The 15,846-nt window shown below is 39.9% G+C and overlaps 1 protein-coding gene across 3 annotated transcripts in view; it reads right to left on the bottom strand.

Moving 5' to 3' along the window:
- The window catches only part of LOC139459487 (histone-lysine N-methyltransferase EHMT2-like), a 91,010-nt gene that overhangs the window by 65,478 nt on the left and 9,686 nt on the right, over window positions 1-15,846 (bottom strand). For all 3 annotated transcript variants that reach the window (XM_071240934.1, XM_071240935.1, XM_071240936.1), the window contains exon 2: window positions 6,956-8,233. In XM_071240934.1, the coding sequence (XP_071097035.1) occupies window positions 6,956-8,233 (1,278 nt within the window). The remainder of the gene's footprint in view (window positions 1-6,955; window positions 8,234-15,846) is intronic.

Raw genomic sequence — 15,846 nt, 5'->3', positions numbered from 1 at the left:
GTATGCTACAGACTCAGGCCTTATTAGTCCACACTTGTAGTATGCTACAGACTCAGGCCTTATTAGTCCACTCTTGTAGTATGCTACAGACTCAGGCCTTATTAGTCCACTCTTGTAGTATGCTGCAGGCTCAGACCTTATCAGTCAACCCTCGTTGTATGCTACAGACTCAGGCCTTATTAGTCCACCTCGTAGTATGCTACAAGTTCAGTCAGGCCTTATCAGTAATTCTGTAGTATGCTACAGGCTCAGGCCTTATTAGTCCACCCTTGTAGTATGCTACAGGCTCAGACCTTATCAGTCAACCCTTGTAGTATGCTACAGACTCAGGACTTATTAGTCCACCCTTGTAGTACGCTACAGACTCAGGCCTTATTAGTCCACCCTTGTAGTATGCTACAGGCTCAGACCTTATCAGTCAATCCTTGTAGTATGCTACAGACTCAGGCCTTATTAGTCCACACTTGTAGTATGCTACAGACTCAGGCCTTATTAGTCCACCCTTGTAGTATGCTACAGACTCAGGCCTTATTAGTCCACCCTTGTAGTATGCTACAGGCTCAGACCTTATCAGTCAACCCTTGTAGTATGCTACAGACTCAGGCCTTATTTGTCCACCCTTGTAGTATGCTACAGACTCAGGCCTTATTAGTCCACCCTTGTAGTATGCTACAGACTCAGGCCTTATTAGTCCACCCTTGTAGTATGCTACAGGCTCAGACCTTATCAGTCAACCCTTGCAGTATGCTACAGACTCAGACCTTATTAGTCCACCCTCGTAGTATGCTACAGGCTCAGGCCTTATTAGTCCACCCTTGTAGTATGCTACAGACTCAGGCCTTTATTAGTCCACCCTTGCAGTATGCTACAGGCTCAGACCTTATCAGTCAACCCTTGTAGTATGCTACAGACTCAGGCCTTTATTAGTCCACCCTCGTAGTATGCTACAGACTCAGGCCTTATTAGTCCACCCTTGTAGTATGCTACAGACTCAGGCCTTATTAGTCCACCCTCGTAGTATGCTACGGGTTCAGTCAGGCCTTATCAGTAATTCTGTATTATGCTACAAACTAAGGCCTTATCAGTCAACCCTTGCAGCATTTTTAGTCCACTAGTCCTTATAATGATAACAATATATATAATATAAAACAATATATATATAAAACCCTTAAAAATGGCCAATTTCTACTAGTCCTACTACCTTAACTACAAGCAGTTTGGCAAGGATTTATCATTCAACCCTTGTAGTATACAACACAGCTCAGATCTTGTCATTCAAATGCTAATCATCCATTGTATGAGGAGCCCCCGCCTGTGCTTCAGGTATATTTTCATCAACCCTGTCAGTAACTAACATCATGAAAACATGGTCCCTGAAACCAAGGCTTAAATGACTTAAGGACCAGTTGATTATTAGTTTAATACCCTGACTGTCAATTGGAAAATTGTATTGTCAACTAGTTGACATTCTTTCGTTGCTTGTAAATATTTTTCCATTAAAATGCTGTTTGTAACCCTTGAAATTCTGTAAGTTTATTTCTCAAAACATTGCCAAAAAAACATGCATCAGTGTTTACAACAACTTAGCTTGTTCTAGCATGTGCAATATACCACAATGCACATCTGATAAAAAAACGAAACATGTGATCATAGTGTCACAAGATGGTTTCAAGGTTCTTGTGCATTATTTCTTGTACTGAAATTGTGCCAAAAAAAGAATCTCACAAAAGGAAAATTTAATTAATGATTCTTCAGTACTGTTTACAATATAAAAAATATAGTTGAAACAAATCTTAATAATCGTGATCATTATTTGACACACTATTTAAAGTTGTGAGGTTTTTTTTAAATGGTCCCATGAAGTCGCATGTCATACACAGGTTAACGAAAGACAAACACCAACCTAAAAAATGTTTGTAAGCAACTAACGTTATGGATGATTATGGGGTGGTTTGTGGGAGAACATGTGTTAAATGCAAAACTAAAACATGGATTAGACTTTATATTGCAGTATAGTTCTAGTTTATGAAGTCACTTTGTGTGACATACTGAGCATGCTGACAGCCCACCCACATGAATGTGATGGCATGCAAGGGAGTCACAGGTTGTATGTCTTTCATCTGTTAAAAATCATCCTGGTATAATTTGAGTGAGTGAGTGAGTGAGGTTTTACACCACTTTTAGCAATATTCCAGCAATATCATGGTGGGGGACACCAGAAATGGGCTTCACAAATTGTACCCATGTCAGGAATCAAAACCGGGTTTTAGACGTGACAAGCGAACACTTTAACCACGAGGCAACCCGACCGCCCTATGGTGAGGCGAGGTGAGGTCAGGTGAAATGAAATGGGGTCTAATGTCGCAATCAAGATTATTGCACTTGAATAGCGATGTGAGTGCGCGCTTGTGTGCATGCGTGTTGTGACTGCTAGTACTAGTACGGACTAATGCTGATACTTTAGTGCTAGCTCACTGAGATACCCTGCCGCAGTTTGACATGAATGCCTCACTCAGACACAGTAAACTGACTCCAAGTAGACCAGTCGTTGTTTTAGCCCCTTATTGCCAAGCACCAGGCAAGGTAACCAGTACCATCTTTTAGCATCTTTTGCTATGATGAGAACGGGGATCAATCCCATCTTAGGCTGTAGTATTCTCCCAGCCTACTACCAGTATGTCCCTGGCCTACATACAATACACTCACAGACACACACATCTAAGGATGCAGTATTCTCCCATCTCAGCCTGTAGTATTCTCCTATCTCAGCCTGTAGTATTCTTCCATATTTGGCTGTAGTATTCTCCCAGCCTACTACCAGTATGTCCCTGGCCTACATACAATACACTCACAGACACACACATCTAAGGATGCAGTATTCTCCCATCTCAGCCTGTAGTATTCTCCTATCTCAGCCTGTAGTATTCTTCCATATTAGGCTGTAGTATTCTCCCAGCCTACTACCAGTATGTCCCTGGCATACATACAATACACTCACAGACACACGCATCTAAGGTTGCAGTATTCTCCCATCTCAACCTGTAGTATTCTCCCACCTCAGCATGTAGTACCAGCGTTAGAAATTGGCATTAGCCCGATAGTCCTTGCCAAAATGCCCAATAGTTGAGGTATCATAAGGATTAGTAGAAAATTGACTTTTTAAGGGTTCTGATATATGTTATCTGTATAAAGGACTAGTAGATAAAAACTGTTAATTTCTTTCAGTGAGTATTCTCCCATCAAAGGCTGTAGTATTCTCCCATCAAAGGCTGTAGTATTCTCCAGTCTAAGCCTGTAGTATTCTCCCATTTAAGCCTGTAGTATTCTCCCATCTAAAGCTGTAGTATTCTCCCATTTAAGCCTGTAGTATTCTCCCATCTTAGGCTGTAGTATTCTCCCAGCCTACTACCAGTATGTCCCTAGCCTACATACAATACACTTACAGACACACACATCTAAGGTTGCAGTATTCTACCATCTCAGCCTGTAGTATTCTCCTATCTCAGCATGTAGTACCAGCGTTAGAAATTGGCATTAGTCCGATAGTCCTTGCCAAAATGCCCAATAGTTGAGGTATCATAATGATTAGTAGAAAATTGACTTTTTAAGGGTTCTGATATATGTTATCCGTATAAAGGACTAGTAGATAAAAACTGTTACTTTCTTTCGGTGAGTATTCTCCCATCAAAGGCTGTAGTATTCTCACATCTAAGCCTGTAATATTCTCACATCTAAGCCTGTAGTATTCTCACATCTGAGCATGTAGTATTCTCCCATTTAAGCCTGTAGTATTCTAACATCTAAGCCTGCAGTATTCTAACATCTAAGCCTGTAGTATTCTCACATCTGAGCATGTAGTATTCTCCCATCTAAGGCTGTAGTATTCTCACATCTAAGGCTGTAGTATTCTCACATCTAAGGCTGTAGTATTCTCCCATCTGAGCCTGAAGTATTCTCCCATCTAAGCCTGTAGTATTCTCACATCTAAGGCTGTAGTATTCTCCCATTTAGGCTGTAGTATTCTCACATCTAAGGCTGTAATATTCTCACATCTAAGCCTGTAGTATTCTCACATCTGAGCATGTAGTATTCTCCCATTTAAGGCTGTAGTATTCTCCCATTTAAGGCTGTAGTATTCTCACATCTAAGGCTGTAGTATTCTCCCATCTGAGCCTGTAGTATTCTCACATCTGAGGCTGTAGTATTCTCCAAGCCTACTACCAGTATGTCCCTGGTCTACATACAATACTCTCTCACACAATCCCATTTAGGCCTGTGGTCCATTCATTACCATTACTTCATACATGACAACTAAAATTGAAACACACTTAGTATAATCAGATATACCCATTGTGCCCCTAACAAAATCACAAATGATAATTATTTGAGAAGGAAGACTACTGATATACTGCCAGTCAGAAAGGCTGACTTTGTGCCAGCCTTGAGTATGAGTGTAACTGGTGTCCTTCCTCCAGGCGGGCGATGACACTTGACCTTTCTACTGTTCTACAGGAACATCATCTGCACTTTGAGGATAGCACCTTTTTCTTTCTGTTTTAGAAGTGATAACTCTACCAGACCGGCATATCAGGAGTTTTTCCGTCAGGCCATTTGAATATAACTAACAAAACAACTGAGGCATAAAGATTCTCTTGTTACAACATTTTCAACCTCGCTGTGAATTGAAGGGTTGACATACCTACAGAACCTTAGCTGCAAAGTTTCACATGCATCAGTGCAATTCAGGATATCTACAGACAATGTCGACAAATGACGTGTGACTACATCTATAGAACATGTAGAAGTAATGATGAGGCTTTTAGGAGCACCTTTAGAATACAGTACCACAACTTCTCGTGAGGAAGATCTCTGCCGTAGGTCACATGTCAAGGGTCAAATAGGTGATGGACACTTACGAAGGTTACGGGTAGGCATGGTGTCTCTTGACTTTAGTCTACGGACACTTACGAATGATCCCGATGCCATTTGGCACACTCAACCCATTCCGTAATCTACACGATACGGAGTGGTGAGGAATGAGCCGATATGCTGCGAACTGAAAACGGCTCCAGGCGTCAGACGTCAGACGTCGAACTCGCAAGTACTCATGAATGATATGGTATTTAATAATTCGTCGGGTGACTTTTGTGACAGAAAAGTGTGGTAGGCAACACTGTAAGGATGATGCGGATAATAGTAAGGAACGATGGAGGAATAAGCATCACTAGTGACAACACAACGGTGAGTTCGCTTTTGAATCAGTACTGAAAAAATGTAGCCAGTGAAAGTGGCTTGTGTGAATGTTCCAGGACAGTTTCCAGTAGCCAAGATATTCGACACAAACCATTTCATCCTTTATACTCGACGTTTTAGTGTGAAGAATATTAGGAACCGCTATATAATCTATAATAGCCACTAAACGAGTACCTAACCCTAAAGATCGTAAAGGGTGGATTGATTGTAAAGGGGATCCAAGGGCTAAGGACAGAGTTCGGGAAATCTAATAGCCACTAAACGGGTACCTAACCCTAATGATCGTAAAGGGGTCATTTATCGTAAAGGGGATCCAAGGGCTAAGGATAGAGTTCGGGGTAACCTACCCTAACACTGGCGACATTTGGATGTGTTTAGCGCCAATATAATATCCCTAATAAACTGCATTCTTATGCATAATAATGAAAATTAATAAACCAAAAAATAATACCTTTATATTAGTTCCCATTTATAACCATTTTATCCACTTCAATTACGAGAAAAACGAAATAAAAAATATATAAAAATAAAAGTGCTTTCGTAAACTAGCGCTTGCTCTAAAATGCGCCGCCGCAGGCTATAATTAGTAAACAAATAGTCAAAACTCTCAACACCGCAGGGCGTATTCAATGACATTGCGTGTACAGATGATAGATCACTGGGAGGAGCTTACCCGATGACCCCTGACATGGCACAGGGCATTGTTTCGCCGGTGTGACTGGCAACAAAATACTACAAATTACGTCATAGGGTATGATCACGTGTTTGAAAAGTTTGTGGTACTGTATTCTAAAGTTAGGCCGGCTTTTATCACAAGAACTGGTTTAAGCAAAATATTATTTCTGATGATGCTAAATGGACATACCACACAGAAGCTTCACTAAATTAGGAGATAAAAAAATGAACCAGATCACTGTACATTCTTATCCACACAAGTCACAAGGTTGTGATGAAATCAATTGAGTTGGCCTGGGACCTTTAATCAACAGCTGTAACATGTGCAATGGCTGGGAAAGCACTGACAAAGCATTATCATCATATTTGACAGGGGGCATGGGACCATCCATGTTATCTGGATGTATGTTGGTGACAAGTTCAAGCCCTGTTCTTAAGTACATATATAAGTTTTGATTTAACATATCAGCATTGCCAGGTATTTCTTGGTCAAGACGTTTGGGACCACATTTCCTAATTCCACCTACCGCCAATCTTACTTCATGTACCTGGCACTGCTTAGTTGGACTAAAGACTGGAATTTTCTTAAACAGAAATTTTCTTTCACAAAGTCTGACTTTGTCCAAGCAGTTAATAAACACGTTCAAGGAAGGGATACAACTATTGTAAGAGTTCTGCTCATCAGTTTGCTATTTAGGAAGCTCATTAGAATACATAGCCAGGCCTGAACATAAGTATTTGGACAAAGATTTAAACAATTTTTAACAGCCAGTCCTGTTAAAGAAAGATCCCCAAACCACAGTGTGTGAATGTTGTTGAACACTGTGATGAGTTATACATAAGATCTTTGTTACAGCTGCCTGTCAGTGAGTAATCTACCCTGGACAAACTAATTGTAGAGTCTAGGCCGTGACAATGTTTCCTAGTCATCAACAAGTATTATTGATTCACATCAACCATTGTGACCCCCTAATCTTCCGGGGTAATGGGGGTAACGGGTGTAATGGGGGACAAATACACTACTCACATCACTATCTTCTTGCTGCCTGTTATTTTGTGATTTCCGCAATGAGTTCAGCATATCCATGACACTTTTCGCATGAGGAGATGTAGAAGTCCTAATTTTTTTCCGAGCGGTTATTTTTGTCTTTGCTGCTGCCTTGAAAGCTAAATGGGAATTCTGTGAGAGAACAGCCATAACATCAGTGGCACTGGTGTTCCCCTTTGGGGGACATTCTGTGCTGCTATTGAAAATGTCATCATTGTCCACTCGGTCGTCGTATCCATCCATATCATCTAAACTAGCATTGCTGCTCACACTGTGGTTACAACTATTGTCTAAACTATCATCCATTTTCTTTAAATACTTCTTCTTTTTCTTTTGGCCTGGGAAACTGTAGTTTCCAGCCTTAAACTTCCTCTTCTTCTTTACCTTCATTCCACCCTTCTCATCAGTTCGACTTTCCCCTGCAGAATCATTATTATTGTTCATGAGATCTTCTTCACTGCCGTCCTTTCTCGTGGAATCAGATTCTATAACCTTATCACATTTTAAAGCACTTTCTAGGTCAGCCAGTTTGACAGTTCTGTTAGTTATAGGTGCTAAGTTGACAGTCTTTATGGAAGTTTTAGCTGATGATTGAACAGATTTTCGAGCTTTCGGCAATGTTTTTAAAACACTCAGTTTTCCTAAATTGTCTTTAGATGAATTTGAAACACTTGAATTGGCAGAAAGCTTTAATGTTATTTCTGAGTCTACCTTTGTTTCTTCTCCAGCACCATTTGTGAGGTCAGTTCTTTCTGTTTCTAGAGCTGCATTATTGTCTGTAGACAAAGCATCATTTGTGGACTCAGAGCTCTTGGAATCACAATTTGACAAACAAGATATCCCAGAATCGGTCCCATCGTTGACTTCATTCTCGGAAAGATTGATATTAAGTTGCACTTTGTGGAGACTGGTGACAATCGGGTAATTGTGAGGTTTGTCTCCCCCGGTCTGCAGCCTCCCAGGAGACATCTTGGCTCGGGACTCCCTCTTCAACATGTCTTCTTTTGTGGGCTTTGATTGGTCAATTTTAGTGAGATGATCAATATGTGGCGTGCCATTGGTTGGATTATTTTCCAATTCCTTTGGTTCACTGTCATCTCCTGGATCAGTTGTCTTGTCAATCCCATCCCCCATCTTCATACCCACAAAGTTTATCAGAGCAAGGTCATCCTCTGATGAGCCATTCAATGCATCCCGGCTACCAGTTTCTGCAGATTTCTCATCGGAAGGTACTTCATCTGTTTCTGAGGGAACGTTCTGAAACCGGAAAACAAAAATCACAAAATCATGAAATTAGTTTAAATCTTGCACAAGTGAAATGAGTAATTTTAACACATTTTCTGTCAAAGAAAGGTTTTCTAAATTATGATTATGGCGTGCGTGCATGCGTGAGTGAGTGAGTGAGACTTTGATACATATTTCAGTTATATCACAGTGTCAACTTTGGGGCAACGAGGAAAGAAAGCCAAAAATTGATTGTCCTAAATATTTACTACTTCGATGGAGCCCATGGTTGGCATTGGTCACGGATACTGATTAGAAAAAAATGACAAACCAACAATCATAAAAGATACTAGCACACTTCATTGCAAATTGTAGAGCAAAAGAGGCAACCACTGTTCAATTTGGACCCTCTTGTAACAAAAGAGTTGTTCCATTCAAAGGAAAGTGAGTCAGTTTCGAAAAGAAGTCAAGCAATCAAGGACTACCACTATTCTTGGCACTAACGATCAGTCCAATATGTCCAAAACGATGCTAACCATTGACCGCTCACTCTTCCACTTCATGTTGACCTCCCTTAGATTATGAATCATGAACAGAAATCTATGACTGTGTCCTATCTTATTTATGCCTAATTCATGCCATATTCCCTTCTTTCCAAAACATTGATTTGACAAAAAAATCAAAAGTGTCTATGAAACACTTACCATTCCTCATATTAGCGAGAGCTTTACATGTATATGTGAGCGTTATCCAATTGTAACAACACTTAATATTGATAACAGCCAATCAAACAGCCTGTTTCATGTGTCAGGTACTTGTTATTGTCTTCGGCACACACATCTACAGCGTTAGAAATTGGCACATGCCCAATGGTAAAGGTATCATAAGGACCAGTAGAAATTTGCCCTTTTTAAGGGTTTTGCTATATGTTATCATTATAAGGACTAGTGGACGAAAACTGTTAGTTTCTAACCCTGATCTAAGCTTTGCAACAAAGCTCTCAGAGCGGGAAGTTATGACAATAATGAGCATGATGAGACAGAGCCTACTTTTATGTTATGTACACACTGCTCACTTCCGAGGTAATATATAAGCAAGTGGGGCATGTTTAGGAATGTTTATGCAAAATGTACATGTTATTATTGCGATTACTAGTATTGTCTAATAATAACATCAAAATCTGCAAAAAAATATGTATATAGCCAAATTCAGAAGAGCTCCAGATAACTTTTTGAGCAATTTAATTTTTACTTGGCCCTCGGGTGGTTACTATTTTAATTGGTTTATTACATTTTTCATTGAGTAACCAATATTTTTACACTCATCTTATCATCACTCTATTGGGTTTCATTCCCAAAATGAGTAAACATTTAGAGAAATTAAAACATTTAGAGAAATTAAAACATTTAAAAAAATAATAATAAAGTTTTAGATGTATATAACGGTTCTAAATATAGGCTTGACTCGGAAATTAAATTAGCTCGTAATTGTGTTTCGGAAATTAGCTCTGGTGTACGCATGCTGAAATAGCCTACTTAGTCTCATACTTACTGCATACTCTGTAGTTTTTGAAAGACAAGTAAAATGAACTATCATAACTACCGTATATGACCAGATAAGCCAAATTGTTAGGATCAGAAAAAAGATTCTGTAGAAAGGGGTCGGCTTATGTATGCTTTCATCAAGCTCTTTTTCTGTTGGTAATAAAATTACATTGTATACAATCACCAAGACTGCGCCAGGTATCAGTTCCCATATTGCAATTCTCAGTTGACTGCTGATCAGGAGAAACCAAAAGTTACAATACACGGCCTACAAACTGAAGCCCTGTATATCAAGACATATGACTTTACACATTAGCCACTTAGAAAATAATCAATAAATAAGAACTTATGTAAGTTTCAATATCAAGCAGCCTTGTATTGTACTTGCCCATACTAACATTGGCAGGCAATCTTTCAATGGAACATTGAGGAACATGACTAAACATGAGACTAACGTGCAGGTCATTGTTTTGAGTGGCAAAAACACAAGACATTCGTAAGTCAGTATTAGCAATGACAGTCATTATTTCATGTGGCTTTATTGTAACAAAATACATCACAGGAACATGAGGAAGGATCAAGAAAAAATGCATCTTAAGTATTATGTCCAAACAAGCACATGCTATGTGAACTACACCTGCACAAGAGGTCAATAGCCTATCTGTAACATACCATAGCAACAGGTCCAGCAGACACCACACCGTGCGTTATATAAAACTTAATCATTGATAACTGGGGTACTGATGCTTTCAGCTTATGCCTTAACCATGTTTACTGGGAACTGTCATTCTACTTACTAGCATTCAGTCAACAAAAATATATATTGAACTCTGACTATGATACACAAAATTATCTGACTATTAATGGTCGAAAACAAAGCACATGGTGTCTAAATCCTAAATTGATAGTTTAACCACACCACATGACACGACTGGAGCTTGAATACAACTGAAGGAAATCTTTACCCAGAACAAATAACAGCAAGAGTTCCAACATGAATCTGGTATGTACCAAGTTGACACTGTGCTCCCACCAAACAAGGGTCATTACTAATCAGTTGTTCATTCCTGTCATCTGCAATAATGTGTGATGTGTTGCATCTGTGAACATCCAAAGATCAAGCCATGTTGCTGAAGGACTGTGCAGTGATCAGCTAGTGAGGCTCTCACAGGAGTAGAAGCTATGGAGGCGGAAAGTAGGTCACTGCAGGCTGTTGGTGGCTGCTGCAGACTGGTGGCTGGCTGACTAACTCCATGTAAATATCAATACCACTGAAAGAAGCATCATATCAGAACATCAACCCACTTCCTCACCAAACACTCCACAGACAATCCAGACCCCACTGTTCACCACTAGTGTCCTCCCCAGCCTACAGGTGGTCAGACAGTGTGGGCTATGAAGGAGGGCAGCGGTCACAAGCCACACCAGCTAAGTCACAGTGACACTCCACCACTTTCAACATCAGGAACACTGTCAACCATTTCTACCTGATTACTGAACTGACACAAAAGGCTCAGAGAATAAGCAATCTCAATACACACAGACACACCTGTGACAGAAAGAATCGCAACACTCTGGCATACAGGTATAGGTTGAACATGTTCTTGAAATCCTCAACCATTTCCACAAACACAGTTGGGTACAAAGGATGTGATGGGTCATCCACAACAATATTTGCCACAACAATTATGTCTCATTAATAAACAATGAGACACTGACAAACCTTTACTCAATGTTATACACTTATTGAAACAAGATATGGCATGTTGCCGAGTGTCAACACTTCAAAACAGAAAAACATTCTTAATTAATAGAACTTTCCTTGTTACTCTAAAAAACAAATATCGTTATCTAACATATAAAGTACTAGCCCATTTGTCTTTAGGGATAATTTAGAGGTTGATAGAGATTCTAGAAATTCTTGTACAATTTAATTGACCTCAACATATTTTATACATTTTATATTGTCAAGAGTTCAAATTTTGTTTCATCTCTCCCAGAAATGTGTAAAAGATCATTTTGAAGCCAAATATGGTTGTTTGTGACGTAGCACTGTACAAATAAACACACCTTAACAATTCTATCACAAAAAGGAAACACCAAATCTCAGTAACAAGATGAATATGATGAGCATGTAAACGTTTGACAACTACCTACCCAGGGATTTAGCTTGGATTCTTAACTAAGTGCCCCTGGGAGGCAAATTGTGAAAGATCATTATTTTGTTCAGGATTGGGATAGTTAATATTTTCTTAAATTCAGAGGTATTTTGAGATCACATTTAAATAGAATAAATAAACGAAACATTCAATCCTTTTCCTATTTATTGGTCTTGTTATAAGTGAGGGAGTTCGGCTTAATGCCGCTTTCAACATTATTCCAGTTATATTGCGGCTTGTCAGTTGGAGAAAAGCCTGAAGTGATGCAGGTCTCAGACGTTTACCACTTCGGAGAAACCCACGAGCACGGGTATGGTGCTGTCAAACCTAGAAACATAATCGAGGCGAACCACAATTCGAACCCTCAAACATAGGTTTCTGGTGTGCCGAAGGGACGCAACAATGCACAGCGAATCGCAGTGTCTCAGACGACTGGGCCACCGTACCCCCCCCCTGTTATAAGTGATCACAGGTTACTTCAACAAGGCCACGACATTAGTTATTTGTTCTACATAGTAACATGAATTGGGAAATGTTTAGTTCAAAATTGGGAATATTTAATGACATTGGCTGCTGACTTAGGACCCAATATTGGCCTCTGAGCAGGTCTGGATAAATCCCTGCTACTACATATACACTACAGCAAAACCATCTATGGATGACTACACAGACACTACAGCAAATCCATCTATGGATGAAGACCCACTACACAGACAAAACAGCAAATCCATCTAGGGATGAAGACCCACTACACAGATGCTACAGCAAATCCATCTAGGGATGACAAATGGATGAAGACCCACTACACAGACGCTACAGCAAATCCATCTATGCATGACAAATGGATGATGACCCACTACACAGACGCTACAGCAAATCCATCTATGGATGACAAATGGATGACGACCCATCTATGGATGACGACCCACTACACAGACGCTTCAGCAAATCCATCTATGCATGACAATCCACTACACAGACGCTACAGCAAATCCATCTAGGGATGAAGACCCACTACACAGACGCTACAGCAAATCCATCTAGGGATGAAGACCCACTACACAGACGCTACAGCAAATCCATCTAGGGATGAAGACCCACTACACAGACGCTACAGCAAATCCATCTAGGGATGAAGACCCACTACACAGATGCTACAGCAAATCCATCTAGGGATGAAGACCCACTACACAGACGCTACAGCAAATCCATCTAGGGATGACAATCCACTACACAGACGCTACAGCAAATCCATCTATGCATGACAATCCACTACACAGACGCTACAGCAAATCCATCTATGGATGACAAATGGATGACGACCCACTACACAGATGCTACAGCAAATTCATCATTCTTGAAACAATTAATTCATACAAAGGCCTTTTTCTATTTGCGAGTGAGAACTTTCAACAGTACTCAAGTTGTATCACAGAGTGTCAGCTTGATGTTGGAAGAAAGCCCGAAGTGACGCAGGTCTCAGATGTATACCACTTTTGTGAGCATGGGTATGGTGCTGACAAACCTATCAGAGCGGTCCCACAATCACAGGTTTCTGACGTGTCCAAGAGACAACTCTGCACAGCAATTTGCAGGGCCTCAGGCAACTGGGCCACCCATGCCCCCTTTTTCATTTGTGATTTTTGATTCCTTTAAAAGGTATTTCAAGCATCATGTTTTGCATGGACATTTCATTCAACACATGCTCTATGTCCGGTATGTGTCTAGTTCAACAGTCATTGTCTTGTGAGGGGATATTGCAAAAATCATTGGACAGCAGACTACACCTTTCTGTGTACATACCTATTTCTGCAGTATTTTTACCAATGAATCTGTGATACTGAGGGGCACACTACATATCCTGACCTTTAATATTATCCCTCCAGTACAGTTCAGTGTTCACTATGCATCGGGTTGGTCAATCGGTAGTCTGCCAAAAGCCACAATCAAAATAAAATAAAAGTAGTTTCAACGTATCTAGTCACATCGTATGTGATAAAGCAGAAAAATAAACAGGACAAAAAGTAACAAAACTTTTTAAATATTACATTCACATTTTGTATGTAACCGTTAAGATACTCAATATCCTGTATAAATACGGAATGCACTAGCTGAACTTTCTTTTTCACCACTTAACAAAGTACAATTTAAAAAACTGAGCTTGACAAATATATTTTATCTTCGGTAATTTAAATCTGTAAATTCCAAAAATACTGTGGTCTTATCTGTCCCCCTTTATTTTTTGTAATGTTTGTAGTACCTGTCCATTCAACACACTTCAACTGAGCAGACATAGGAAGAAGAGGGATGACAGTATTGTTTATAGCACTTGAGCTAAATGACACATTTATCCAGACAAAACATTCCTGAGTAGAATATTCCCCAGGTGATGTAATCATTTCTACATGTTGAGAGTCACTGAAGTGGACAAGGTAGAGGCAAGTCGAAATGTTGCCCTATTAATGCAGGGCAGCACTTGGTACCTATGTATGCTGAGGAAACAACAATTATCATCAACCTTTAACATCAGATGTAAGCAACAAAGTAATGTGGCACAATGCCATAGCTATGCTCCTTCCTGAAGGACAAGCATATGCTGACACTAAACACAGCTAGATGACCTTCTATTCTGTCCTGACAGCACATGGCACACAGACCCCGCCCCTCCCAAACCCTGCCTCTCCACCCGTATCAGTGACCCTTGTCACTTCCTTCTTGTATCAGGCAAGCCTCTGCCTGTTCAACTTTGTCCCTCACAGAATGTACCTGCCTAATGTCTGCCCATCTCACTGTACCAATGACACTACCCACAGCCAGCCAGCCAGTCAGTCAGTCAGCCAGCACTGTAAGTAGGTCAGCTCAAGCACAGAAGACATGATATCTACCACAGAGTGACAGACATCGGCAGTCTTCTATATACCAGCAGGTGAAGCTGCAGACACACAAAGAGGGGGGTTCATGGAACAGCGAGTGTGCTGTATCCTGGCCAGTCATTAAGCCCAGCAAGGGGAGGATGAACTGTATATAATGCACCGCAGGTCTATGCCTCACTGAACTGACAGCATGTAAATCAATGAACACTCATGAAAGGGACTTTGCTGTCACTGGTGTATAGTCCTTCACCTCAATGACCAACACATTATAGTATCGTTATGAACTAAAACATTACAATAATTAAACATAGCATCTCAACATAACACCTTGCAATTGGTATATAAGGAGGGCACTACAAACCAGGCATCTTGATGATGTGTGTACCATCACATCATGCCATTCTGGTAATTCTGGGTTCAAAATTCCTTGTATTTTAGTACCAATTGAAAGGTCGAAATCGTAAAGACACAGTTAAAAAAGGTTTCTGGTGCATCAAGGGCACAACAATGCCTTGTGACAATATTTGTTGGAAACCACAAACAAATGTGACCAATCATGGGAAATGAAGTACACATAAACACAGTTAATGCACAATATAGTTCACAAATATAAAAGAGAATTATCAATCTCAATGAAAATGAAACTTTACTGATTACAACTGCTTATTAAACAGGCCTGGTGAAACGAGATCATGAGTTCAATGATGGTTCAAGTCATTTTCTCTTTGGCACATTTCCACTTGGAACACTTGAACTCTTGGTGAGCACCCTGTGGCACATTGAAACAAACTTGACTTCCTAGACATATACTTTTATGCAACTAAATCTGAATGTTTCTCTTAAGTGATTTTTTTCAAAGACAGCTTCAGAATATCTAATGTGAAATTCATAGAACATGTATCTATTAGTATATAAAACTGTCAATTTCGTACAAACTTCACCAAAAATAATTTGGTAATGTAGAATGTGAGTTCAAAAGGTGCTCAAAATATTGCTCAAAAAGTTATCAGGAGCTCTGATAGTACCCTACATTTGGTATTGTACAATGTGCAAGTGAATATAGTACCCTA

The sequence above is a fragment of the Haliotis cracherodii genome, unplaced genomic scaffold, assembly GCF_022045235.1.
Source record: "Haliotis cracherodii isolate W230 unplaced genomic scaffold, xgHalCrac1.p SCAF_13, whole genome shotgun sequence".
Classification (NCBI taxonomy): Eukaryota; Metazoa; Mollusca; class Gastropoda; order Lepetellida; family Haliotidae; genus Haliotis; species Haliotis cracherodii.
Note: the sequence above shows the minus strand (reverse complement) of the source record. Positions and strands in the feature narration are given on the sequence as shown.